Source organism: Panulirus ornatus, chromosome 7 (genome assembly GCF_036320965.1).
Source record: "Panulirus ornatus isolate Po-2019 chromosome 7, ASM3632096v1, whole genome shotgun sequence".
Classification (NCBI taxonomy): Eukaryota; Metazoa; Arthropoda; class Malacostraca; order Decapoda; family Palinuridae; genus Panulirus; species Panulirus ornatus.
In genome coordinates this window covers 14,025,203-14,051,269 of record NC_092230.1, presented here as the reverse complement: position 1 = coordinate 14,051,269, position 26,067 = coordinate 14,025,203, and the positions used below count along the sequence as shown (strand labels likewise).

The 26,067-nt window shown below is 41.0% G+C and overlaps 1 protein-coding gene across 1 annotated transcript in view; it reads left to right on the top strand.

The window, feature by feature from the left end:
- LOC139749422 (BTB/POZ domain-containing protein 7) overlaps positions 1-26,067 on the top strand; it is a 409,317-nt gene that overhangs the window by 347,955 nt on the left and 35,295 nt on the right. The window contains exon 9 of the mRNA XM_071663268.1: positions 16,748-16,905. Coding sequence (XP_071519369.1) covers positions 16,748-16,905 — 158 coding nt within the window. The remainder of the gene's footprint in view (positions 1-16,747; positions 16,906-26,067) is intronic.

Genomic DNA, 26,067 nt, shown 5'->3' with positions numbered 1-26,067 from the left:
TGGTTTGATCGAGTAAGTGATAATAGGGTAAGAGAGATGTGTAGTAATAAAAAGAGTGTGGTTGAGAGAGCAGAAGAGGGTGTTTTGAAATGGTTTGGTCACATGGAGAGAATGAGTGAGGAAAGATTGACAAAGAGGATATATATGTGTCAGAGGTGGAGGGAACGAGGAGAAGTGGGAGACCAAATTGGAGGTGGGAAGATGGATTGAAAAAGATTTTGAGTGATCAGGGCCTGAACATGTAGGAGGGTGAAATGTGTGCAAGGAACAGAGTGAATTGCAACAATGTGGTATAATGGGGTCGACATTCTGTCAGTGGATTGAACCAGGGCATGTGAAGTGTCTGGGGTAAACCATGGAAAGTTCTGTGGGGCCTGGATGTTGAGATGTATTTAAGGGAAGCAGTGATGGCTTGCGCAAAAGATGCAAGTGGCATGAGAAAGAGGTGGGCAGATTAGAAAGCGTAGTGAATGGTGGGATGAAGTAGTAAGATTGTTAGTGAAAGAGAAGAGAGAGGTGTTTGGACAATTTTTGCTGGGAAGTAGTGCAAATGACTGGGAGATGTATAAAAGAAAGAGGTAGGAGGTCGAGAGAAAGGTGAAAAAGGTGAAAAAGAGGGCAAATGAGAGTTGGGGTGAGTGAGTGTTATTGAATTTTAGGGAGAATAAAAAGATGTTTTGGAAGGAGGTAAATAAAGTGCATATGATAAGAGAATAAATGGGAACGTTGGTGAAGGGGGCAGATGGGGGTAATAACAAGTAGTGGTGAAGTGAGAAGGAGATGGAGTGAGTATTTTGAAGATTTGTTGAATCTGTTAGAAGATAGAGTGGCAGATATAGGGTGTTTTCGTCAGTGTGGTACATGAAGTGAGAGGGACAGGGAGTATGGTTCGGTGAACAGAGAAGAGGTAGTGAAACTTTGTGGAAGACGAAAGTTGGCAAGGCGGCAGGTTTTGATGGTATTGCAGTGAAATTTATTAAAAAAGGGAGTGACTGTGTTGTTGATAGGTTGGTAAGGACATTCATTATATGTACAGATTGTAGTGAAGTGCCTGAGGATTGGCGGAATGCATGCATTGTGCCTTGGTACAAAGGGTAAGGGGATAAAGGTGAGTGTTCAAATTCGAGAGGCATAAGTTTGTTGAGTACTCCTGGGAAATTATATGGGATGGTAGTGATTGAGAGGGTCAAGGCATGTACAGAGCATGAGATTGGGGAATAGCAGTGCAGTTTCAGAAGTAGTAGAGGATGTGTGGATCAGGTGCTTGCTTAGAAGAATGTATGTGACAAATACCTAGAAAAACAGATGGATTTGTATGGAGCATTTATGGATCTGGAGAAGGCATATGATAAAAGTTGATAGAGATGTTTGTGGAAGGTTTAAAGAGTATATGGTGTGGGAGGTAAGATGCCAGAAGCAGTTAAAGGTTTTTACCAAGGATGTAAGGCATGTATATGAGTAGGAAAAGAGGAAAGTGATTGGTTCCCAGTGAATGTTGGTTTGCTGCAGGGGTGCATGCAAAGATGCCAGTTTTCCGGCAATTGCCGGAATTCTGGCTTTTTGATCAATTGGAGTCAAATTTCCGGTTTCCCATTTTTCTCTCCGTCTGTCTCTTGTCTTTCTAATTATGACACCCGGAAAATGAACAAGTAGACTCTTGACGGATGTTTTCATATTATATCGATCGTGGATTTTGTATATATACTGCATGTCATTAAAAATACGAATATCGCAAAACAGCTGGATCGCTAACCTAGCGAGATTAAGCTTCTCTCCCGCTCTTGCTTTTTGCATGATTTGCCAATGGTTTGTACATGTGCGCAATGCGACAGCTTATGCATATATACCTAGCACTACGAGCGGGCTGTGTGGCTAGGCCAGGCGGCCGGCCGGCTAAGCAACTGGTAGCATGTCTGCAGCCAAGCGCTATGTTTGAAACAGTACGGCATGTGTACATCGGGGACTTAATCAGTGAATTTTGGATGAAGGCTTAATTATTTCAAATTGATAAGCGTGTCGGACCATCAGTCTTTTGTTTGTGTGTGTGCCCATGGATATTTAATCGGATCTTTACCTTTGGAATTGCATGGAATGCCGGAAACAAGCATAAGATTTGCCGTCGATATCTGCAGTTTCTACCAACCCTGGTGCGGTAAGTTACAGTGTGTGCTGGTTGTGTAATGCACTCTACCGTATGTTTAGACTTGAATGTGACAGTGCGTGCATAGTCTGTATTGGAGCTGCATCATGGATAATGGGTGACTGTATTGTTGACTGGTTGGTAAGGTTATTTAATGTATGTATGACTCATGGTGAGGTGCCTGAAGATTGGCGGAATGCGTGCATAGTGCCATTGTACAAAGGCAAAGGGGATAAGAGTGAGTGCTCAAATTACAGAGGTATAAGTTTGTTGAGTATTCCTGGTAAATTATATTGGAGGGTATTGATTGAGAGGGTGAAGGCATGTACAGAGCATCAGATTGGGGAAGAGCAGTGTGGTTTCAGAAGTGGTAGAGGATGTGTGGATCAGGCGTTTGCTTTGAAGAATGTATGTGAGAAATACTTAGAAAAGCAAATGGATTTGTATGTAGCATTTATGGATCTGGAGAAGGCATATGATAGAGTTGATAGAGATGCTCTGTGGAAGGTATTAAGAATATATGGTGTGGGAGGAAAGTTGTTAGAAGCAGTGAAAAGTTTTTATCGAGGATGTAAGGCATGTGTACGTGTAGGAAGAGAGGAAAGTGATTGGTTCTCAGTGAATGTAGGTTTGCGGCAGGGGTGTGTGATGTCTCCATGGTTGTTTAATTTGTTTATGGATGGGGTTGTTAGGGAGGTAAATGCAAGAGTTTTGGAAAGAGGGGCAAGTATGAAGTCTGTTGGGGATGAGAGAGCTTGGGAAGTGAGTCAGTTGTTGTTCGCTGATGATACAGCGCTGGTGGCTGATTCATGTGAGAAACTGCAGAAGCTGGTGACTGAGTTTGGAAAAGTGTGTGGAAGAAGAAAGTTAAGAGTAAATGTGAATAAGAGCAAGGTTATTAGGTACAGTAGGGTTGAGGGTCAAGTCAATTGGGAGGTGAGTTTGAATGGAGAAAAACTGGAGGAAGTGAAGTGTTTTAGATATCTGGGAGTGGATCTGGCAGCGGATGGAACCATGGAAGCGGAAGTGGATCATAGGGTGGGGGAGGGGGCGAAAATCCTGGGGGCCTTGAAGAATGTGTGGAAGTCGAGAACATTATCTCGGAAAGCAAAAATGGGTATGTTTGAAGGAATAGTGGTTCCAACAATGTTGTATGGTTGCGAGGCGTGGGCTGTGGATAGAGTTGTGCGCAGGAGGATGGATGTGCTGGAAATGAGATGTTTGAGGACAATGTGTGGTGTGAGGTGGTTTGATCGAGTGAGTAACGTAAGGGTAAGAGAGATGTGTGGAAATAAAAAGAGCGTGGTTGAGAGAGCAGAAGAAGGTGTTTTGAAGTGGTTTGGGCACATGGAGAGGATGAGTGAGGAAAGATTGACCAAGAGGATATATGTGTCGGAGGTGGAGGGAACAAGGAGAAGAGGGAGACCAAATTGGAGGTGGAAAGATGGAGTGAAAAAGATTTTGTGTGATCGGGGCCTGAACATGCAGGAGGGTGAAAGGAGGGCAAGGAATAGAGTGAATTGGAGCGATGTGGTATACCGGGGTTGACGTGCTGTCAGTGGATTGAAGCAGGGCATGTGAAGCGTCTGGGGTAAACCGTGGAAGGCTGTGTAGGTATGTATATTTGCGTGTGTGGATGTATGTATATACATGTGTATGGGGGGGGTTGGGCCATTTCTTTCGTCTGTTTCCTTGCGCTACCTCGCAAACGCGGGAGACAGCGACAAAGTATAATAAAAAATATAAAAATCGTAATGGAAGTTGAAAGAGACACTAACGTGAAATTGATTGATGTTGGAATCAAGAATAAGTTTAACTGGCGCTGGCTTGAGGCCAAAGATAATACTGGATCTTTCTTGTCGGATTACATTCGTAAACTTAATGTGGCAGGGAAAGCATTGTGCAAAGTGTGAAACCAAACCATTTCATATGGCAATGCAGGAATGAAGGCACTTGTGAAACATGGCAACTGTGATGCACATAAGAGAGCAAAGAAGATACAGGACTCCAACCAAACACTACCTACAGTCTTTAAAGCTGCTAATGCTGTAGAGTCAGGGAAGGCTGGCAAAGGAGCTATACTAGTATCTGGAGATAAGGACAGACCCTTCACTTTACCATATGGTGCTCCTCCAAATGTTCACCAATCGGCTACATGTTCTGGTAAGAGAGATGCCCCTTTACCAAATGTTTCTTATGCAGATAGGAAAGGAAATGTAGAAGCCATGGTTGTGTCCTTCATTGTTGAAAATAACTTGCCTCTTACAATGACGTCAAAGTTACTAGACATTGCAAAGGAGCTTGCAAGAGATAACAAAGTTTTGCAAGGTATGTCACTAGATAGGACTTCATGTACATATAAACTTAAAGATGGACTTGCAGCGGTGTATCATAAATGTCTAGTTTCAGACCTGAAGAAGAGCAAATTTTCCATTAATATTGATGAATGTACAGCAAAAAATAACAAGTGGGTGTTAAGCGTATGTTTCATATTTTGCTGAGAACCTTGGAATGTGTATTGTTCAACACTACATGTCAGTGAAGATGACAACTGTGAATGCTACAACTGTGTATGAAGCCGTAACCAAGGCATTCAAGGAAGATGACATTCCTTTGGAGAATGTGGTGTCATCATTGAGTGACTCAGCAGCATACATGCGAGGCAAAAACTCTGGATTTGAGAAGAGAATGCGTGAAGTAGCACCAGATATGCTAGACATAGCCGGGGACTTGTGCCATCACATCCACAATGCTGTCTGCTGTCTGTGAACATTTCGATATGCATGCTGAAAGGCTATCAGATGACCTCTTTGATGACTTTCACTACAGTTCTGATTTACAAGAACGTTTGAATGACATATGTGAATTGCTGGGTATATCTTGTAAAATTCCAACGGAAAGGATTGTACATCGATGGCTATCACCTTACGATGTAACATGCAGAAATGTTGAAATGTGAGCTGCCTTCACCGTCTTCTGCTTTGCATGGATGGATGTTAGCAATATCTCTGTGTGTGAATACATAGTTAATGACATCATCAGGAAAGCTGATCCTGCAAAGTTTCTAGTGAACAAGAAGCAGCTTGACAGAATTTTCATCAAACTCAAATCCAAGCAACTAACACCTCAAGGACTTTCGAGAAAGAAACGGATTGTTCAACAGCTCTTTTACCAGCGTCAACTTACCCATGCATGTATGTACCTGTACTGCAGTGTCCTGCCTATGTTCAAGAGCTTTGTGCTCACATTTGAGCAAAAGGAACCTATGGTTCATAAAGCCCATGATGAACTCACAGAGCTTTTTAGAAGTTTCTTAGCATGCTTCCTGAAACATGAGACATTGTCTGATTTGACCGCCAGACAGCTAGCTGACTTAGTCATCTGTGATGGAAATCTTCTGAAATGCTCAAGGATGTTTTTAGGTACAAGATGTGAATACACACTCGTTCAAATGAAGCCTGAAGACATCGTCATTCCTCTGCAAAGTTAGGAATGCTTATAAGAATGCTGTTATCTATCTGTAAGGAAAGCTACCTCTGAAAAACAAGCTGCTCAGGTTGTTGTCAGCTATTGACCCCAAAGCACAAGGACACTCAGTCACCTGTTCATACCTTCAAGACCTGCCAAAGGAAATGAAAATAACATTATCTCCCTCAGACAAAGATCAGTTCAATCTACAGACATCAAATATTCAGCTGGACAAATCTCTGCCTCCAGTAGAAGGCAGAATTGATAAGTAGTGGGCAGTTACACTGAAGTATCCAGCACTGAGACATGTCATTGCAACAGCACTGAGCATCTTCACCGGCCCAAGAATAGAACAGTCCTTCAGTATAATGAACAATGTAATTAATAAAACTACTAATAGACTGAACATTGACACATTCAATGCTATTCAAACTGTAAAGTTTGATCTTGCTACAAATGAGTCTTCAATCCAAAGGTATCACAGAGAAGACAAGTTTACTTCACCAGTTGACCAGTCAGTGGCACATCATATGAGATCAGCGTATGAAAGACACAAGAGAAAGCAAATAGAACCTCCCAGCACTAGTTCATCCACCAGCCAACACCAGCCTCCATTGAAGAAGAAAATCACCCACACAGGGAAGGCAACATCAAGTGTCCACAATGCAGCCAGCAAACTAAAGGCCAAAGTATTCCAGCAGCACAAACAATATGCACAACAGACCAAGAGAAAACACTAGGTGAGTTGAAGTTTTTAATAATAGGTCAAAAATATGAAATATTTTTGTCAAATGAAAGGTTTTAAAAACATTGCAAATGGTTCAAAATTAGGCTGAGAATGCACCAGAGAGCATCTAAAACCCCAGAGCTTCCAGGGCCCTAAGGCGGGCCCTGGACCCCGGCTACATGGGACTTTGCGCTCATGACGTGCGCTTCGCGCACATATTGCCCCTTTTTCCACCTACTAATATTTTTCTGGCCCTAGAGACATTTGCCACTGGCATCCCTGTGCATGATGTCTCCATAGTTGTTTAGTTTGTTTATGGATGGGGGGGTTAGGGAGGTGAGTGTAAGAGTTTTGGAGAGAGGGACAAGTATACCTTCTGTTGTGGATAAGAGGGCTTGGGAAGTGAGTCAGTTGTTGTTTGCTGATGATATAGCACTGGTGGCTGATTCGGGTGAGAAACTACAAAGGTTGGTGACTAAGTTTGGTAAAGTGTGTGAAAAAAAGTAGAGATAAATGTGAATAAGAGCAAGGTTATTAGGTTCAGCAGGGTTGAGAGACAAGTTAATTGGGAGGTAAGTTTGAATGGAGAAAAACTGTAGGAAGTGAAGTGTTTCAGATACCTGGGAGTGGATTTAGCATTGGATGGAACCATGGCAGCAGACATGAGTCATAGGATACGGGAGCAAGCGAAGGTTCTGGGAGCGTTGAAGAATGTGTGGAAGGTGATAACGTTATCTCGGAGAGCAAAAATGGGTATGATTGAAGGAATGGTGGTGCCAACAATGTTATATGGTTGCGAGGTGTGGGCAATAGATAGGGTTGTGTGGAGGAGGGTGGATATATTGGAAATAAGATGTTTGAGGACGGTATGTGGTGTGAGGTGGTTTGATGGAGTAAGTATTGAAATGGTAAGAGAGATGTGTGGTAATAAAAAGAGTGTGGTTGAGAGGGCAGAAGAGGGTGTATTGAAATGGTTTGGATCCCTAGAGAGAATGAGTGAGGAAAGCTTGACGAAGAGGATATATGTGTCAGAGGTGGAGGAAAGATAGGAGAAGCGGGAGACCAAATTGGAGGTGGAAGGATGGAGTGAAAAAGATTTTGAGCGATCGGGGCCTGAACATACAGGAGGGTGAAAGGAGTGCAAGCAATAGAGTGAATTGGAATGATGTGGTATACTAGGGTCGACGTGCTATCAATAGATTGAACCAGGGCATGTGAAGCATCTGGGGTAAACCATGGAAAGTTTTGTGGGGCCTGGATGTGGAAAGGGAGCTGTAGTTTCAGTGCATTACACATGAGAGCTAGAGACTGAGTGTGAACGAATGGGGCCTTTGTAGTCTTTTCCTAGCGTTACCTCACATGCAAGCGGGGGGAGGGGGGTGTCATTTCATGTGTGGCAGGGTGGCGGCGGGAATGGATGAAGGCAGCGTGTATGAATATGTACATGTGTATATATGTATATGTCTGTGTATATATATGTATGTATATGTTGAAATGTATAGGTATGTATATATGCGTGTGTAGGTGTTTATGTATATACATGTGTATGTGTGTGGGTTGGGCTATTCTTTCATCTGTTTCCTTGCACTACCTTGCTAATTCAGGAGACAGTGACAAAGTTTTTTCTTTTCTTTCAAACTATTCGCCATTTCCCGTGTTAGCAAGGTAGCAATAAGAACAGAGGACTGGGCCTTTGAGGGAATATCCTCACCTGGCCCCCTTCTCTGTTCCTTCTTTTGGAAAATTAAAAAAAAACGAGAGGGGAGGATTTCCAGCCCCCAGCTCCCTCCCCTTTTAGTCGCCTTCTACGACACGCAGAGAATACGTGGGAATTTCTTTCTCCCCTATCCCCAGGGATAACAGTGACAAAGTATAATAATAAAAAGAAAAAATCTTTTTTTCTTTCCCGCGCTAGCGAGGTAGCGTTAAGAACAGAGGACTGGGCCTTTAAGGGAATATCCTCACCTGGCCCCCTTCTCTGTTCCTTCTTTTGGAATATTGAAGAAAAAAAAAAAAAAAGAGGGGAGGATTTCCAGCCACCTGCTCTCACCCCTTTTAGTCGTCTTCTACGACACTTCAGGGAATACGTGAGAAGTATTCTTTCTCCCCTATTCCCAGGGATAGAAAAAAAAAATATACGTTCCCCCTTTTAGAAAGTTAAAATACAAGGAAGGGAGGGTTTCCAGCCCTTTGCTCCCATCCCCTTTAGTCACCTTCTACGACATGTGAGGAATGTGTGGGAAGTATTCTTTCTCCCCTATCCCAAGGGAGGTGGAAAAATGGAGTGAAAAAGATTTTGAGTGAACTGGACTTGAACATGCAGGAGGGTGAAAGGTGTGCAAGGAATAGAGTGAATTGGAACGATGTTGTATACCAGGGTCGACGTGCTGTCAGTGGATTGAACCAGGGCATGTGAAGCATCTGGGGTAAACCATGGAAAGTTCTGTGGGACCTGGATGTGGAAAGGGAGCTGTGGTTTCAGTGCTTTATACATGACAGCTAGAGACTGAGTGTGAACAAATGTGGCCTTTGTTGTCTTTTCCTAGCACTACCTCGCTCACATTCGGGGGGAGGGGGTTGTTATTTCATGTGTGGTGGGGTGGCGATGGGAATGAATAAAGGCAGACAGTATGAATTATGTACATGTGTATATAAGTATACGTCTGTGTGAGTATATATATGTATGCATTGAGATGTATAGGCATGTATATTTGCATGTGTGGACGTGTATGTAGGTGGGTTGGGCCATTCTTTTGTCTGTTTCCTTGCACTACCTCGCTGATGCAGGAGACAGTGACAAAGTAAGATAAAAGAAATATTATTTATTTATTTATTTTGCTTTGTCGCTGGGGAGGGGGCTGAGGTTCTTGGAGTGTGTGTGGAAGGTGAGAATGTTATTTCGGAAAGCAAAAATGGGGATGTTTGAATAAATAGTGGTTCCAACAATGTTTGTGGTTGCAAGGCATGGGCTATAGATAGTGTTGTGCAGAGGAGGGTAGATGTTTTGGAAATAAAATGTTTGAGAACAATATGTGGTGTGAGGTGGTTTGATTGAGTAAGTAATGAAAGGGTAAGAGAGATCTGTGGTAATAAAAAGAGTGTGGTTGAGAGAGCAGAAGAGGGTGTGTTGAATTGATTTGGTCTCATGGAGAGAATTGATTTGGTCTCATGGAGAGAATGAGTGAGGAAAGATGACAAAGAAGATATATGTGTCAGAGGTAAAGGAAACAAGGAGAAGTGGGAGACAAAATTGGAGGTGGAAGGATGGAGTGAAAAAGATTTTGAGCGCTCGGGGCCTGAACATACAGGAGGCTGAAAGGTGTACAAGGAATAGAGTGAATAGGAATGATGTGTTATACCGGGATGGACATACTGTCAATGGATTGAACCAGGGCATGTGAAGCATCTGGAGTAAACTGTGGAAAGTTCTGTAGGGCCTTGATGTGGAAAGGGAGCTGTGGTTTCAGTGCATTACATATGACCGCTAGAGACTGATTGTGAATGAATGTGGCCTGTTTTTGTCTTTTCCTAGTGCTACTGGTTGAGGAGTGTTTGATGTAAGATAAGAAAAAAGTTTCATAACCAGATGAAATTATTTTGCTTGCTCTATCCTGATCAGTCTCTGAAACTGATATACACCTGACAAACCAAAATGGTAAAATGAAAATTAATTTTTGTTTTAAGAAACAAAACATCATATGATGATAATAGAACAACCAAAAATGAAATGATGTAACTCTCACTTTACTTAGGGACAACTATAAAAAAAAATGCTTGTTGTGGGAGTAAATTGGCAAAATGTCATATGAATGTGACAGAAGAATGGTGGATATTATAGTGCATACTATCCGTATTACCTAAGATGTGCTCAAGTGATCTGGTAGGTGTTTGATATAACTTAAGAAAAGATTTGTGGCAAGTCAGAGAAAACTCAAGTGTTTACGTTAGTGCACTTGCCAGATCAGTCTCCAAAACACTGAAATATGTTTTCAGTACAGAAATGATTGTGATAAACTGTCTTTTCTGTAAAACAGTAAAACAACAAATAGTATCAGAGCAACCAAAAAACAAGTGATGTCTTCCTCAAGTTACCTAGTGAGAAATAAAAAACTTGTGTTGGAAGCAAATGGTAAGATAACTTTGTTACCATTTACTCTTACAACACATTTTTAATTTCCTCCTGGGTAAGTGTGCATATGTTTCTTAGGGCTTTTTTTATTATATTCTTTTATTTCATATGAGAAGTATTTTTTCATTTTATTAGTTAAGTATTTTAAGAAATATTTTGGTTTGGGGGACACTGATCTGGAGAAAGCATTAAGGCAAAATAATTGATTTTCTTTTTGTCTCAAATGGGGTAAATGTACACATGTTTCTTGACATTTTAGTAGGTGGTGTGCAAAGTGAGAGGGTTAGGGAGAATGATTTAGTAAACAGAGAGGAGGTAGTAAAAGCTTTATGGAAGATGAAAGCTGGCAAGGCAGCATATTGGGATAGTATGAAGAGCAGTGTGGTTTCAGAAGTGGTAGAGGATGTGTGGATCAGGTGTTTGCTTTGAAGAATGTATGTGAGAAATACTTACAAAAGTAAGTGGACTTGTATGTAGCATTTATGGATCTGGAGAAGGCATATGATAGAGTTGATAGAGATGCTCTGTGGAAGGTATTAAGAATATATGGTGTGGGAGGCAAGTTGTTAGAAGCAGTGAAAAGTTTTTATCGAGGATGTAAGGCATGTGTGTGAGTGGGAAGAGAGAAAATTTATTGGTTCTCAGTGAGTTGGTTTGCGGCAAGGGTGCTAGATGTCTCCATGGTTTAATTTGTTTATGGCTGGGGTTGTTAGGGAGGTGAATGCAAGAGTTTTGGAAAGAGGGGCAAGTATGTAGTCTGTTGTAGATGAGAGAGCTTGGGAAGTGAGTCAGTTGTTGTTCGCTGATGATACAGCGCTGGTGGCTGATCCGGGTGAGAAACTGCAGAAACTGATGACTGAGTTTAGTAAAGTGTGTGAAAGAAGAAAGCTGAGAGTAAATGTGAATTAGAGCAAGGTTATTAGGTACAGTAGGGTTGAGGGACAAGTCAATTGGGAGGTAAGTTTGAATGTAGAAAAACTGGAGGAAGTGAAGTGTTTTAGATATCTGGGAGTGGATCTGGCAGCGGATGGAACCATGGAAGTGGAAGTGAGTCACGGTGGGGGGGAGGAGGCAAAAGATCTGGGAGCGTTGAAAAATGTATGGAAGTCGAGAACATTATCTCGGAAAGCAAAAATGGGTATGTTTGAGAGAATAGTGGTTCCAGCAGTGTTATATGGTTGCGAGGAGTGGGCTATAGATAGAGTTGTGCGGAGGAGGGTGGATGTGCTGGAAATGAGATGTTTGAGGACAATATGTGGTGTGAGTTGGTTTGATCGAGTAAGTAATGAAAGGGTAAGAGAGATGTGTGATAATAAAAAGAGTGTGGTTGAGAGAGCAGAAGAGGGTGTTTTGAAATGGTTTGGTCACATGGAGAGAATGAGTGAGGAAAGATTGACCAAGAGGATATATGTGTCGGAGGTGGAGGGAACGGGGAGAAGTGGGAGACCAAATTGGAGGTGGGAAGATGGAGTGAAAAAGATTTTGAGTGATCAGGGCCTGAACATGTAGGAGGGTGAAAGGCATTCAAGGAATAGAGTGAATTGGAACAATGTGGTATACCGGGGTCGATGTGCTGTCAATGGATTGAACCAGGGCATGTGAAGCGTCTGGGGTAAACCATGGAAAGTTTTGTGGGGCCTGGATTTGGAAAGGCAGCTGTGGTTTTGGTGGATTATACATGACAGCTAGAGACTGAGTGTGAACGAATGTGGCCTTTGTTGTCTTTCCTAGCACTACCTCGCACACATGCAGGGGGAAGGGGTTATCATTTCATGTGTGGTGGGGTGGCGACGGGAATGAATAAGGGCAGACAGTATGAATTATGTACATGTGTATATATGTATATGTCCGTGTGTGTATATATATATATGTATATGTTGAGATGTATAGGTATGTATATGTGCTGTGTGTGGATATTTATGTATATACATGTGTATGTGGGTGGGTTGGGCCATTCTTTCGTCTGTTTCCTTGCGCTCCCTCGCTAACGCGGGAGACAGCGACAGAGTATAATGGATATAACGTAGGTATGTATATATATGTTTATGTTGAAATGTATAGGTATGTACATGTGCATGTGTTTACGTGTATGTATGTACATGTGTATGTGGGTGGGTTGGGCCCTTAGGGCAAACTACTTTAGTTATTTCTTTAGTTACAAATCTTTCACAATTTTGTGTTCAACATTGTTCTAGCAGTTCATATGAGCACAACTTTTTGAGTTTGGATGATATGCACTGTGTTGTGTGGTATGTTTTGGCTGATTTTAGTGCTGACTTTCGTCCTTCTTTCACCACATGCATGGCATTCAATCACTTATAACCTAGGAAATAGGTTTGTTGATTTTCTCCAATTTTTAAGCTAAAGCATTACTTTATTACTATTTTATATCTTTTTTTTCATATTGATAAAACTGTTGGGGGTTAACTGAGTGAGTGGGGTCGTAAGCAAATTTGATCACTATGTTGGTAACTGAACTAAATAGAAATTAGTGGAAAAGTGCCAAACCTCCTAACAGTGCAGTAATGATGGCATGCGATTTAAAAGGTATACCAAGCTATATTGAGAGTTTAATACGGAAATCATGTTTACTGAATGCATTTTATTTAAGTAATTACTGTACTTTTGAACTCTTAGATGTGGCCTCTAGATCTAGTGATGCAAGTTGTTATACCCCAAGGAGAGTAAAGAAAGTAAGTCTTCAGAGCAAAATGTGGACTTATCTGATTGCTCTGGTGATGGTGAACATCTTTTAGGAGGCATTTTGGTGTTAGTGAGCCAACAGTGTGAAACAAAAAGAGAAATGAGGCAGCCTCTTGTGTGGCATTGCTGTTTGCCTGCTTTTTACCAAAGAAATACAGAGGCCAAGCACAGAGCACCAAGGCTAATGTACTGCCATCACTCTGCATTATAATATCTTTTTGTGTACAGTTTTGTACATCATTTCTTTTTACTTTTGTAAAAATTTTGTATCTGTGGTACTAAATGCTGAGTGTTAATTTTGGTATACTCATAGTTGGACCTAAGATATGTCTATCAAGGGTCACTCCCCTTAATTCCATATTTCACTTTAGGCATCACATTTTACCAATTATGTGTTTTTCCTGGTACATAACCTCTGTTGTTGGTGAGGGACCCCTGTACATGCCTTAGCGTAAACCATTATACGCAGTTTATCGACCAACCCTTAGGGGAGGATGACAGCTGGATGTATTGCAGGCTGACTGCCCTGCTTAGTGCTCCTCTTCCTCGATAATTTCTTTAAATACTTAGTTATTGGTCTGCTGCATATGTGTCAGCAATGGCTGCCTCCTCTTTCATGCAAATTCATGATGCCTCTTGAATCTCTCAGACCATCCCTCTCTTGCCCAAAAGTTTCTATTGAGATTTTCCTGTAATTATGATTCTGTGTGCTACTCATATTTTCCTTCGCATCACTATGCCACGAAAACTCAAACTAATGGCATACAAGGAAGTAGATCTTATTTTTTATTTGTTTTTCTTGATAGCAGCTGCATATGACTGTGTGACTTTTGGACTTGGTTTCAGACATGAATTTCTGTCATCATCAAACAACCTAGGCATCTCTAAGTTCACATCTGTAGTGAACCTTATGTCTAGTGCTACCCTAAGTGCCTTTGGTGTTTGTGCTAGACATACTGAAATGGCACATACTTTGTTTGGAGAAATAATGGTTAAAGATGCAAGCAAACAGATGAGACTGAAATGGCACATACTTTGATTGGAGAAATAATGGTTAGAGATTCAGGCAAATATGTGAGAGTGAACATTGGCTGATGATAGTCTTTGTTTTTAAGTGACCAGCAGTGTGTGTGGGTTATGAATTGAAAGGTATTTTACCATAACATCATCTTAAATTGCATTAAGAATAAAAAGATTATACTGTATTGAATATCTTGAAACATTTTGTTAAAGTGTATGAATATTTAAAACAAATTGTGAAAAAACCTTTTCCCAAACTATTGCAAAAACAAGTGGTTACATTTTGATGTATGAGTTTGTACCCTAATTTGCCAGTCTCACTTTGTGAAGCATTGTTATGCAGGGAAAGGCTGTTAACTAGATACTTTCTGTCTAATAAGCATTAGATTATTATGGGAAATTATGTATTCTTTCAGTTGCTGGTAGAATGAATGAACTGTATGTTGATATACAGTCTGGCTATTTGAAGATATACCACATCATCCTGTTTCTATAAATTTGTGATGCACTGATGGATATCGACAAGTGTTAAGTGTTTAGAGTTAGGAAAGTTTAGGGAATTGAATGGAGGTAAAGTTAGTTACAGAATGCTGAAGAGAATATTCTTGCTTGATAAGTTGTTGAATATTGTATATTCTTGTGGGTGAAGACTAAAATAAGAATGATGTGATCAGGATGATGTGGATTAACCATTAAGTTGGGATTTTTGTTCGAGAAGAGGTTGGATTTCATGTAGTTTTATATGTGCGGTGTTCCTCAAGGTTCTCTCCTGTCCCATATGCTTTTTTGTTTTTATTAGTGATTTTCCTTTTTCCAGAATTAACTAAATGCACTCATAAACTGATGACTCAGTACTGAATTTCTCCACATTTCAATTCTGCTCCTTCTTATCTCACTCGCTTTGCATCTTGTCTTGACATAGCTTCCTCAGTAAACTCAGACTTGGACAGGCTGTATCAGTCAGTGGCATAGATGAAATCTAGTTAAGTTTAATGTCTCCAAGACCCAGTTTCTGCCTATCTCTGTGGGAAATTCCTCACAACTCTCATTTCTTCATTGAAGGCTCTGTAATTCCACCTCTTGACTCGATGAACATGCATGGTATTACTGTGACATACATTCTTTCTTGGAAACACCCCATCATGGAAATACCTAACATTGTCTTTTAAGAAACTGAGAGTTCTCTGTAGATGTCAAAATTTTTTTTACTTCTGTACAGTTGCTCCATTTACACAAAGGATTGGTCCATCGTTGTATGGAGGACTGCTCTCACATATGGGGTGGTTATAGCTCTGGCTTAAAATTCTCCCAGGCTTGCTTTAAAACTTGACTTGCTTTCCCAACACTGCAATGTTGGTTCACCTTTCCTCTTCTACTGGTATTACTTTAGTTTTTGCTCCCAAGAGCTGGCTGCTTGTTTGCCTTTACTTCTAACTAGACCATGTAGTACTCAGCAAGCTGCTGCAACACATGATTACTGTTTCATTGTTGGCAACTCGAGTGGGTAGTTTTGAAAACTGTTTCTTTCCCTATACCTTGAAGCTTTGGATCTCTCTACCCTCATGTCTTTCCCAATAAGTATAGGTGACCTGGCACATTTTAAAAGGCAGGTTTTTCACTTATTATAAAATTCATTCATACTTTCTCTAGTCTCTTCTTCCCTTTCATTAACTTTCATTATTTCAGTCAAGGCCCAGCCTTGATGTGGACTATTGTCCATGACTGAAGACTCCAACATGAAATGAAAAAAAAATAGTAATGATCAAGAATTACCTAATGATGAAATTTTGTTGGGCACTGATATTCTCAACAGGTCCATACTGAATTCATACTCAGTTAATAAACTTTAGCAGTTGTAAAGTTGGTGGCTCTTCTGTACCTATTCTGACTTTTTTTTTAATTTTCATACTTGTCTACCATTTCTTGCCATAATGATATTGTGCTAGGAACAAACAAACATTATTTCTGCTTGTTCACACCCAATCTCAAGCTGTTGTGTACAATGTACCAACGCCAGAGTACACCATCCAGAGCCAAGCCCTAGAGAGTATTCCATGGTTTTCCCTGACTGCTTCGTGTATTCTGGTTTGGCCCATTAACAGTACATTACTGTAACCCTTATACTACTGAGCCAATTCAGTCTGTCCTTTGCACACCTAGCAGCTTTCATTCTATCCTTCCACATCCTCCTCCCTGTCTTTCTCCACTTCTGAAGTGTATATCCATACAGTCAGTCAGCCTCCCCAAATGTCTACCCTATTTAAAATAACACCATGGTCAGGTCTTCCATCAGATTGTGCTTACCATTACAATTTTCTCTTACAGTAACTGTCATATCTGACAGAATTATCCTGCCCCATACCACGTACTGTCTTCTGGCATTTCATTTCGAACATGTTCACCAACCCCACCACCATCACTGCCCTTCTCCTGCTTTTACTCTATAATATTACTTATATGTCAGATTTCAGGTGGTACCAGTGACAAGTCCAGGCATATAAAAGTATTAGGTTTGGTTGATGCCCAACTTGTTTCTGAAATTAAGATTTTACTTCAACAGAACCCAACCTGGTATCACAGACAGCTCACTCTGTGACACGGAAAGGCCTCAGGAAGAGGGACATGAATGATGTTGAATTGCGAGAAATTCTGTCTGAACTCTTACCTCATGTTCGCATGGATCATGTACTACCTCCCAACCATGATATATTAACCCAGGTATGATTCAGTATGTTACTTCTAAATCCACATGTTGTTCTCCCTTTGTCATAGTTGCCACCTCTAGTAATAGGTCCTACCCTTCATGCCCTTATCAAGGTTGGTAAGACCTAACAGCAGTGAAAAAACAGGAAATTTATTTTAATAACTTAGGATAGAGAATGGGCACCAGGTCCTTCCCAAAGTTGAACCATAAAGAGTTATGACTTTTCAAAATTTCTCTCCAGTTAACTTTATCATAGGACTTTTCTAAATAAGAAATGTTTCATACACTTTTCCTTTTTATGATTAGTATAACTTCCTTCCTTTGGTTTAGGGATATGTTAAGTGGTAGGAAATTACAGGGATTATAAGGTGTAGGTAGTAGTTGGTAGGCAGCCACCAACTAGAGAAGTATATTGTTGGTTCTACCAGCTTGGTGTATTGGGAGGCTTAGGTTATGCACACACTGAGGTGCAGGTGACACAGGAGATGCAGCATATTGAGACGCAAGGCTTCACAGTGCAGGTGCAAGCCTGTGTTGCCCTGTGTCTGCTTCACTCATGCCATGTATTAGTCCATTCATTGACATCATATGAGCAACTGATTGAGGCTTTGAGGAGTGAACCAGTGTTGTATGACACTAGGCATTGTGATTATATATCTGAAATTGTCCATTAATTCAGTATGGACCTTATTTTATTGTTTTCAAAATTGATACACTATTATGTATCATTAATACATGATCGATAGAGACGATCATCCGTGTTATTTTTCTGATTTTGAAATTTCCCATTTTGTCTGGACTGTCTTATGTTTTTGATAGAATCAGTATGTTAACGTAATAAGGAAATAAACATTTACCTTAAGAAAACTACCAGTTTTTCTTTACTTCCAATAGGCTTTTGGATGTTACATATTTCTGAACTAATGCCACACTCTATCATACAATGCACATCATCAAACTGTTGTCTGCTTAATCGAAAGTAGTTCCTAGATTTTGCATCAGACAGTTCAGATGTTAGGGCAGATTCTCCATGTGCACTTCATTTCCTCTTGTACTCACTTCTCCATAGTGACTTCTTTCATTTGCTGATATCATACTTTAGCAATAAATGCTCCATTTCAGAGTCTAATTCTGAGTCTATATCGAAATGATATTCCAACTTAGCCATAAGCAGTACAGCAGAGAGGGTACCACACATCACAAAAGACTGCTTCTCATTGTGCACAGCTCACCTATGCTGCCCTGCCCTTCCCTGTGTCTTTCCTATGTTGTGCTGCTCTGCATCTCAATGTGAGCCTAGCTTAGTGAAGGCAGCTTAGGAGCCAGTGCTTAAGCGGTTGACAGGTTGTCCTCCTCTGACCTACGTAGCATTCTTTTGTTTTTGCCTCATCTACATAGGGACAGCTGGGATTCCGTCCACACATAACACTTGTCGCATGTAACACTTAACAGCACTATACTCACACAGCCTATTCTTTGTAACTAGATTTTGAGCGATGAGTGCTTTGCACCAGCCTTGCCTTTTTTCAAAATGCTAAGAGCAATAGATAGAAGTAGTAGGTAGGAACATTAGACAGGAATATTAGGTAAAAGTAGTGGATGAGAATATTTAGGTGTGAGCATATCAGGCAGGAACTTAAGGTAGAAATATGTGGAAGGAACTGCAGTTAGAAGCATGAGGAAACACTGCACTAGAAGTGCCCTTTGCCAGTGACCTGTCAAGGGTGAGGCACTGAAAGGCCTAGTAGCAGCACTTGAGTTTACTAATCATGGAAATACTTTTGCTGTAGCCATCATGTCAATTTTGCATTAAGGTACTTAAATCTACTACACAACACAAACACTGATTTGACCTACCTCAAGATCCTTCATACCCAGAATAAAATACCACAGTGAAGACACTGAACACTTACTGCACAGTTTTCCTGCCTTCTCAGCACCCTAATCCCTGGCTCTAATGCCAATGAGAGAGAGGGCTCTGGCAGTAGTAGTACCGACCCTTTCACATTTCCCTCTCTGCAAGATATTCCTCTTTCTATTCACTAAACCAACATTCTTGGTCTCTCTAGTAACCTCTCCTCAGTTGAACACCATTTGTTTTGGGAGCAACTGAGTGAGTGTGTCAGCAGTTTTGATGTATGAGACCAGGTATTAGTGATGGGTGATTTGAATGTGAAGGTAAGTAATGTGGCAGTAGTGAGTATGATTGGGGCAGGCACATGAGAGTTTTGATGTACAAAACTGGGTATTAGGAATGGGTGATTGAAATGTGAAGGTAAGTGATGTGGCAATAGTGGGTATGATTGGGGCACATGAGGATATTCATTGTTATGAATGGAATTGATGAGCAGCTTGTGAAGCTTTTGTACTGAAAAAGTAGTGGCTGGAAGTACCTGGTTTAAAAAGAGGGGTATAAAAAGTATATGAATGTGAGTAGGACAGATGGTCAATGAACATTATTGGGTTACATATTAAAAAAATGATAGTTGTGAAAGAGAGACTTTTGGGTGTAAATGTGCTGAGAGGGGCAGCTGGTGGGATGTCTGATCACTATATTATGGACGTGAGGGTGAAGATTTGTTGAGGTTCTTGAGAAAGAAGAAACAGTATTAGGGAGAAGAGAGTGGTTAGAGAAGGTGAGTTTGGAAGAGTGTTTAGTGTGAAGAGATACCAGGAGAGAGTAATTGTAGAATAGCAAAAGGTGAGAGTAAATGAAGTAAGGTGAGTGAGTGAGGAATGGGAGGTATTTAGGGAAGTAGTGATGGCAAGAACAAGTAAGGATTTTTCTCCTTTGACTCATTTGTCTGTTCCTGATACTGCCTCACTGAGATAGGGAATGTGAAAGATATGATTATCCATAAAATGCAGTCCATAACACTTTTATGCACATGCACAATGCAGATTGATGTCCACCAGTTCCATGTGCCCACTGAGGACAGAAGAGTGCATGTACATTGATGATTGGTTGGAGATAAGTTAGATACTAAAAAAGCAGTATGAATTGGTGTTCATTGAGCTAGAACCCACCTTATAGAGAAATTATCTAACTTTTTTTTTATTGTATAGTAATCCCTATAAGTTACACATAGCAGATCTTTGAACCTCATCTCAGGATTTTGAGAGGACTGTTGAGAATATGCTCATGCACTGTGCCTTGGGGCCAGACGTCTGACATTCTTTGTTTAAAGAAATGCAAGAAATGCAGAACACTACTTCTACAAGTGCTAAACATCCTCATGACAAAATTCAGGTTTTGGCATCATCTCAAGAATTTAGAATTGATTCACACATTCCCACCCCACAGAGGAAAAAGCAGAGCAGTCCTAGAACCTGTCAACTGATAGCACTGACATTGTACGTTAAATTTTTGAGTCCTAAGATGTAAATTGACCAACTATATAAGATCAAATGGCTCATATCACTTAGGGCAATGTGGTTTCATGGTGGGAAGATTTTTAACTTGCTCACTGTCATGACCACTATGATAAGCTTGTAGAGGCCCTGGAGAATAAACACAATGCTGATATACACAGACTTTGCAAAAGCTTTTGATGAATGTGACCATGGCTTCATAGCACATCATAGCACATAAAATGCATTAGATGGAAATAACAAGTAAAACTGGAAGATGAGTGTCCAACTTCTGACTAATTGCTCTCAACTTGTAGCTTTAAATCAAGCTGTTTCTGGTGTTTCCATGGTTAAAAGTCATTCCCTGAAGGATTTGTTCTTTCACCCCTTCTGCTCCTCTTTATATTTGACACTGATGCAAACATGATTCATACATTCCTGTCATCATTTGCAGGTGATACTGGAATAAGTTTGAAAATCTTGTCAGCAGAAGACTCTGATTAACTATATATAATCAAAGTCTTCTGCTGGGCCATATAAAACAACATGCTTTTCAATGGGGATGGGCTCTAACTCCTCTTGAATGGGAGGATTGAAGAAATTAAGAGCAGCACAGAATATTGGTTGGACACTGAAAGCATCGTATCAGTATTTAGTAGTGTGATAGATCTTGAGGTAATTATGTATGATGACAAAACAAAGAGTGTACTTTCTGAGGCCCTGTAAGGAGAGGTATATCATGATTTACACTTAGAAAATCCTTGAAGGCATGGTTTCCACATTGTTGTTGGGCCACATAAAACACATGCTTTTCAATGGGGATAGGTTATAACTCCTCAGGAATGGGAGGATTGAAGAAATTAAGAGCAGCACAGAATATTGGTTGGACACTGAAAGCATCATATCACTGTTTGATAGTGTGATAGATCTTGAGTTGATTATGTACGGTGACGAAACAAGGGTGTACTTTCTGAGGCCCAGTGATGAGAGATATATCATGATTTACACTTAGAAAATCCTTGAAGGCATGGCTTCCACATTGTTGTCAAAAATTATTACATATTGGCACGACACTCTCAGAAGGCTCATGAGAATATTGCCACTGAAATCAAAAGTTGTGGTAAGCACAGGAGAAAATGCCTTTTGCATCTGGGGTTCAAGATTATTTGACATATTGCTTGCAACCATTAGATACACTGTAGGAAGCATAGAGGAGAAATTTAAGAAGGCCTTGGATAAGTATGTACAAAGCTTACCTGACCAGCCAGGCTGTAATAGTTATGTGGGCCTGTGGGCAGTGGCCTCCGGTGGCTTGGTCTGCCAACAACCCAACTTGTTACTTGGACTCAGTCTGAGCTGTGGGGACAGAGGACCTCTCAAGACAACTCCAGGTAAATGCCAGGTATATATCTTGGTCATCAGATGCATGCGCAGGTAGCTAAAGATATGTTAAGACTCTTCCTCCTTCCAGAAATGTAATCAAACATGCCCAGTGGCCCTGGCAGCTGGGACTAAAGTAATTTTCATTGTATATGTTTCAAGCTTTGTGGAAGATAAAACCCGGCAAGGTGGCGGGCTTGGATGGTATTGCAGTGGAATTTATTAAAAAAGGGTTCACTGTGTTCTTGATTGGTTGTTAAGGATATTCGATGTATGCATGGATGAAGTGCCTGAGGATTGGCGGAATGCATATGTTGTGCCATTGTACAAAGGCAAATGGGATAAAGGTGAGTGTTCAATTACAGAGGCATAAGTTTGTTGAGTATTCCTGGGAAATTATATGGAAGGGTATAGATTGAGAGGGTGAAGGCATGTACAGAGCATCAGATAGGGGAAGAGCAGTGTGGTTACAGAAGTGATAGAGGATGTGTGGATTAGATGTTTGCTTTGAAGAATGTTTGTGGGAAATACTTAGAAAAACAGATGGATTCATATGTAGCATTTATGGATTTGGAGAAGGCATATGATAAGGTTGATAAAGATGCTTTGTGGAAGGTTTTAAGAGTATGTGGTGTAGGAGGTAAGTTGCTAGAAGCAGCGAAAAGTCTTCACCAAGGATGTAAGGCATGTGTATGAGTAGGAAGAGAGGAAAGTGATTGGTTCCCAGTGAATGTCGGTTTGCAGCAGGGGTGTGTGATGTCTCCATGGTTGTTTAATTTGTTTATGGATGGGATGGTTAGGGATGTAAATGCAAGAGTTTTGGAGAGAGGGGCAAGTGTAAAGTCTGTTGTGGATGAGAGGGTTTGGGAAGTGAGTCAGTTGTTGTTTGCTGATGATACAGTGCTGGTGGCTGATTCAGGTGAGAAACTGCAGAAGTTGGTAACTAAGTTTGGTAAAGTGTGTGAAAGAAGAAAGTTGAGAGTAAATGTTAATAAGGGGAAGGTTATTAGGTTCAGTAGGATTGAGGAACAAGTGAATAGGGAGGTAAGTTTGAATGGAGAAAAACTGGAGGAAGTAAAGTGTTTTAGATATCTGGGAGTGGATTTAATAGCAGACGGAACCATGGAAGTGAGTCACAAGGTAGGGGAGGGGGTGGAGGTTCTGGAAGCTTTGAAGAATGTGTGGAAGGCGAGAACATAGTCTCGGAGAGCAAAGATGTGTATGTTTGAAGGAATGGTCGTTCCAAAAATGTTATATTGTTGTGAGGCATGGGTTAGAGATAGGCTTATGCAGGGGGAGTGAATGTGTTGGAAATAAAGTGTTTGAGGACAGTATGTGGTGTGAAGTGGTTTGATGGAGTAAGTAATGAAAGGGTAACAGAGATGTGTGGTAATAAAAGAGTGTGGTTGAGAGAGCAGAAGAGGGTGTATTGAAATGGTTTGGACACATGGAGAGAATGAGTGAGGAAAGATTGGCAAAGAGGATTTATGTGTTAGAGGTGGAGGGAAGAAGAAGTGGGAGACCAAATTGGAGGTGGGAGGATGGAGTGTAAAAGATCTTGAGTGATCGGGGCCTGAACGTACAGGAGTGTAAAAGGTGTGCGAGAAATAGAGTGAGTTGGAACAATGTGGTATATTGGGGTCGACTTGCTGTCAGTGGATTGAACCAGGGTATGTGAAGCATCTTGGGTAAACCATGAAAAGTTTTGTGAGGCCTGGATGTGGAAAGGGAGCTGTGGTTTTGGTGCATTACACATAACAGCTAGAGACTGAGTGTGAATAAATGTGGCCATTCTTTGTCTTTTCCTGGTGCTACTTTGCTGGTGGGGAGGGGGGGATGTTATTTCTTGTGTGGCTGCATGGCAACAGGAATCGATGAAGGCAGCAAGTATGAATATGTACATGTGTTTATATGTATATCTCTGTGTATGTATATGTTATGTATACATTGAAATATATATATATATATTTTTTTTTTTTTGCTTTGTCGCTGTCTCCCGCGTTTGCGAGGTAGCGCAAGGAAACAGACGAAAGAAATGGCCCAACCCACCCCCATACACATGTATATACATACGTCCACACACGCAAATATACATACCTACACAGCTTTCCATGGTTTACCCCAGACGCTTCACATGCCCCGATTCAATCCACTGACAGCATGTCAACCCCGGTATACCACATCGCTCCAATTCACTCTATTCCTTGCCCACCTTTCACCCTCCTGATGTTCAGGCCCCGATCACACAAAATCTTTTTCACTCCATCTTTCCACCTCCAATTTGGTCTCCCTCTTCTCCTCGTTCCCTCCACCTCCGACACATATATCCTCTTGGTCAATCTTTCCTCACTCATTCTCTCCATGTGCCCAAACCATTTCAAAACACCCTCTTCTGCTCTCTCAACCACGCTCTTTTTATTTCCACACATCTCTCTTACCCTTACGTTACTTACTCGATCAAACCACCTCACACCACACATTGTCCTCAAACATCTCATTTCCAGCACATCCATCCTCCTGCGCACAACTCTATCCATAGCCCACGCCTCGCAACCATACAACATTGTTGGAACCACTATTCCTTCAAACATACCCATTTTTGCTTTCCGAGATAATGTTCTCGACTTCCACACATTCTTCAAGGCTCCCAGAATTTTCGCCCCCTCCCCCACCCTATGATCCACTTCCGCTTCCATGGTTCCATCCGCTGCCAGATCCACTCCCAGATATCTAAAACACTTCACTTCCTCCAGTTTTTCTCCATTCAAACTCACCTCCCAATTGACTTGACCCTCAACCCTACTGTACCTAATAACCTTGCTCTTATTCACATTTACTCTTAACTTTCTTCTTTCACACACTTTACCAAACTCAGTCACCAGCTTCTGCAGTTTCTCACATGAATCAGCCACCAGCGCTGTATCATCAGCGAACAACAACTGACTCACTTCCCAAGCTCTCTCATCCCCAACAGACTTCATACTTGCCCCTCTTTCCAAAACTCTTGCATTCACCTCCCTAACAACCCCATCCATAAACAAATTAAACAACCATGGAGACATCACACACCCCTGCCGCAAACCTACATTCACTGAGAACCAATCACTTTCCTCTCTTCCTACACGTACACATGCCTTACATCCTCGATAAAAACTTTTCACTCCTTCTAACAATTTGCCTCCCACACCATATATTCTTAATATCTTCCACAGAGCATCTCTGTCAACTCTATCATATGCCTTCTTCAGATCCATAAATGCTACATACAAATCCATTCGCTTTTCTAAGTATTTCTCACATACATTCTTCAAAGCAAACACCTGATCCACACATCCTCTACCACTTCTGAAACCACACTGCTCTTCCCCAATCTGATGCTCTGTACATGCCTTCACCCTCTCAATCAATATCTTCCCATATAATTTCCCAGGAATACTCAACAAACTTGTACCTCTGTAATTTGAGCACTCACTCTTATCCCCTTTGCCTTTGTACAATGGCACTATGCACGCATTCCACCAATCCTCAGGCACCTCACTGTGAGTCATACATACATTAAATAACCTTACCAACCAGTCAACAATACAGTCACCCCCTTTTTTATAAATTCCACTGCAATACCATTCCTTTGAGTCCATGGGGAAAATGAAACATGATAAGTTCCCAAGTGCACTTTTGTGTAACAATCACGTCATCAGGGGAGAGACAGGAGAGAAATATAAGTCAGTTGATATACATTGAAGAGACGAAGCTAGGATGCCATTTGGTAAACATGCGATTGTCTTGGACAATCGCATGTTTACCAAATGGCGTCCTAGCTTCATCTCTTCTATGTATATCAACTGACTTGTATTTCTCTCTTGTGTTTCCCTTGATGATGTGATTATTACTCGAAAGTGCACTTGGGAATATCTTGATCATGCACAAAATTGTGAATATCTTGATCATGCGCAAAATTGTGATCCTCTCCAACATGTATGTGTATATGCGTGTTTATGTGTATACATGTGTATGTGGGTGGCTTAGGCCATTCCTCGTCTGTTTCCTTGCGCTATCTCGCTGATACGGGAGACAGCAATTAAGTATAATGAAAATATATTGATTTTTATTTATTCTACTTTGTTTGCTGTCTCCCGCTTTAGGTACTGTAAGGAAACAGACGAAAGAATGGCCCAATCCACCCACATACACATTTATATACATACACGCCCACACACACACACACACATACATACACAGACATATACATATATACACATGTACGTATTCACTGAGTGCAGAATGGAAAAAGGTGAGAACAAAGGAGGTAAGGGGAGTGGGGGAGGAATGGAATGTATTTAGGGAAGCAGTGTTGGTTTGTACAAAAGATGCTTGTGGCATGAGAAGTGTGGGAGGTAGGTTGATTGGAAAGGGTGGTGAGTGGTGGGATGAAGATGTAAGATTAT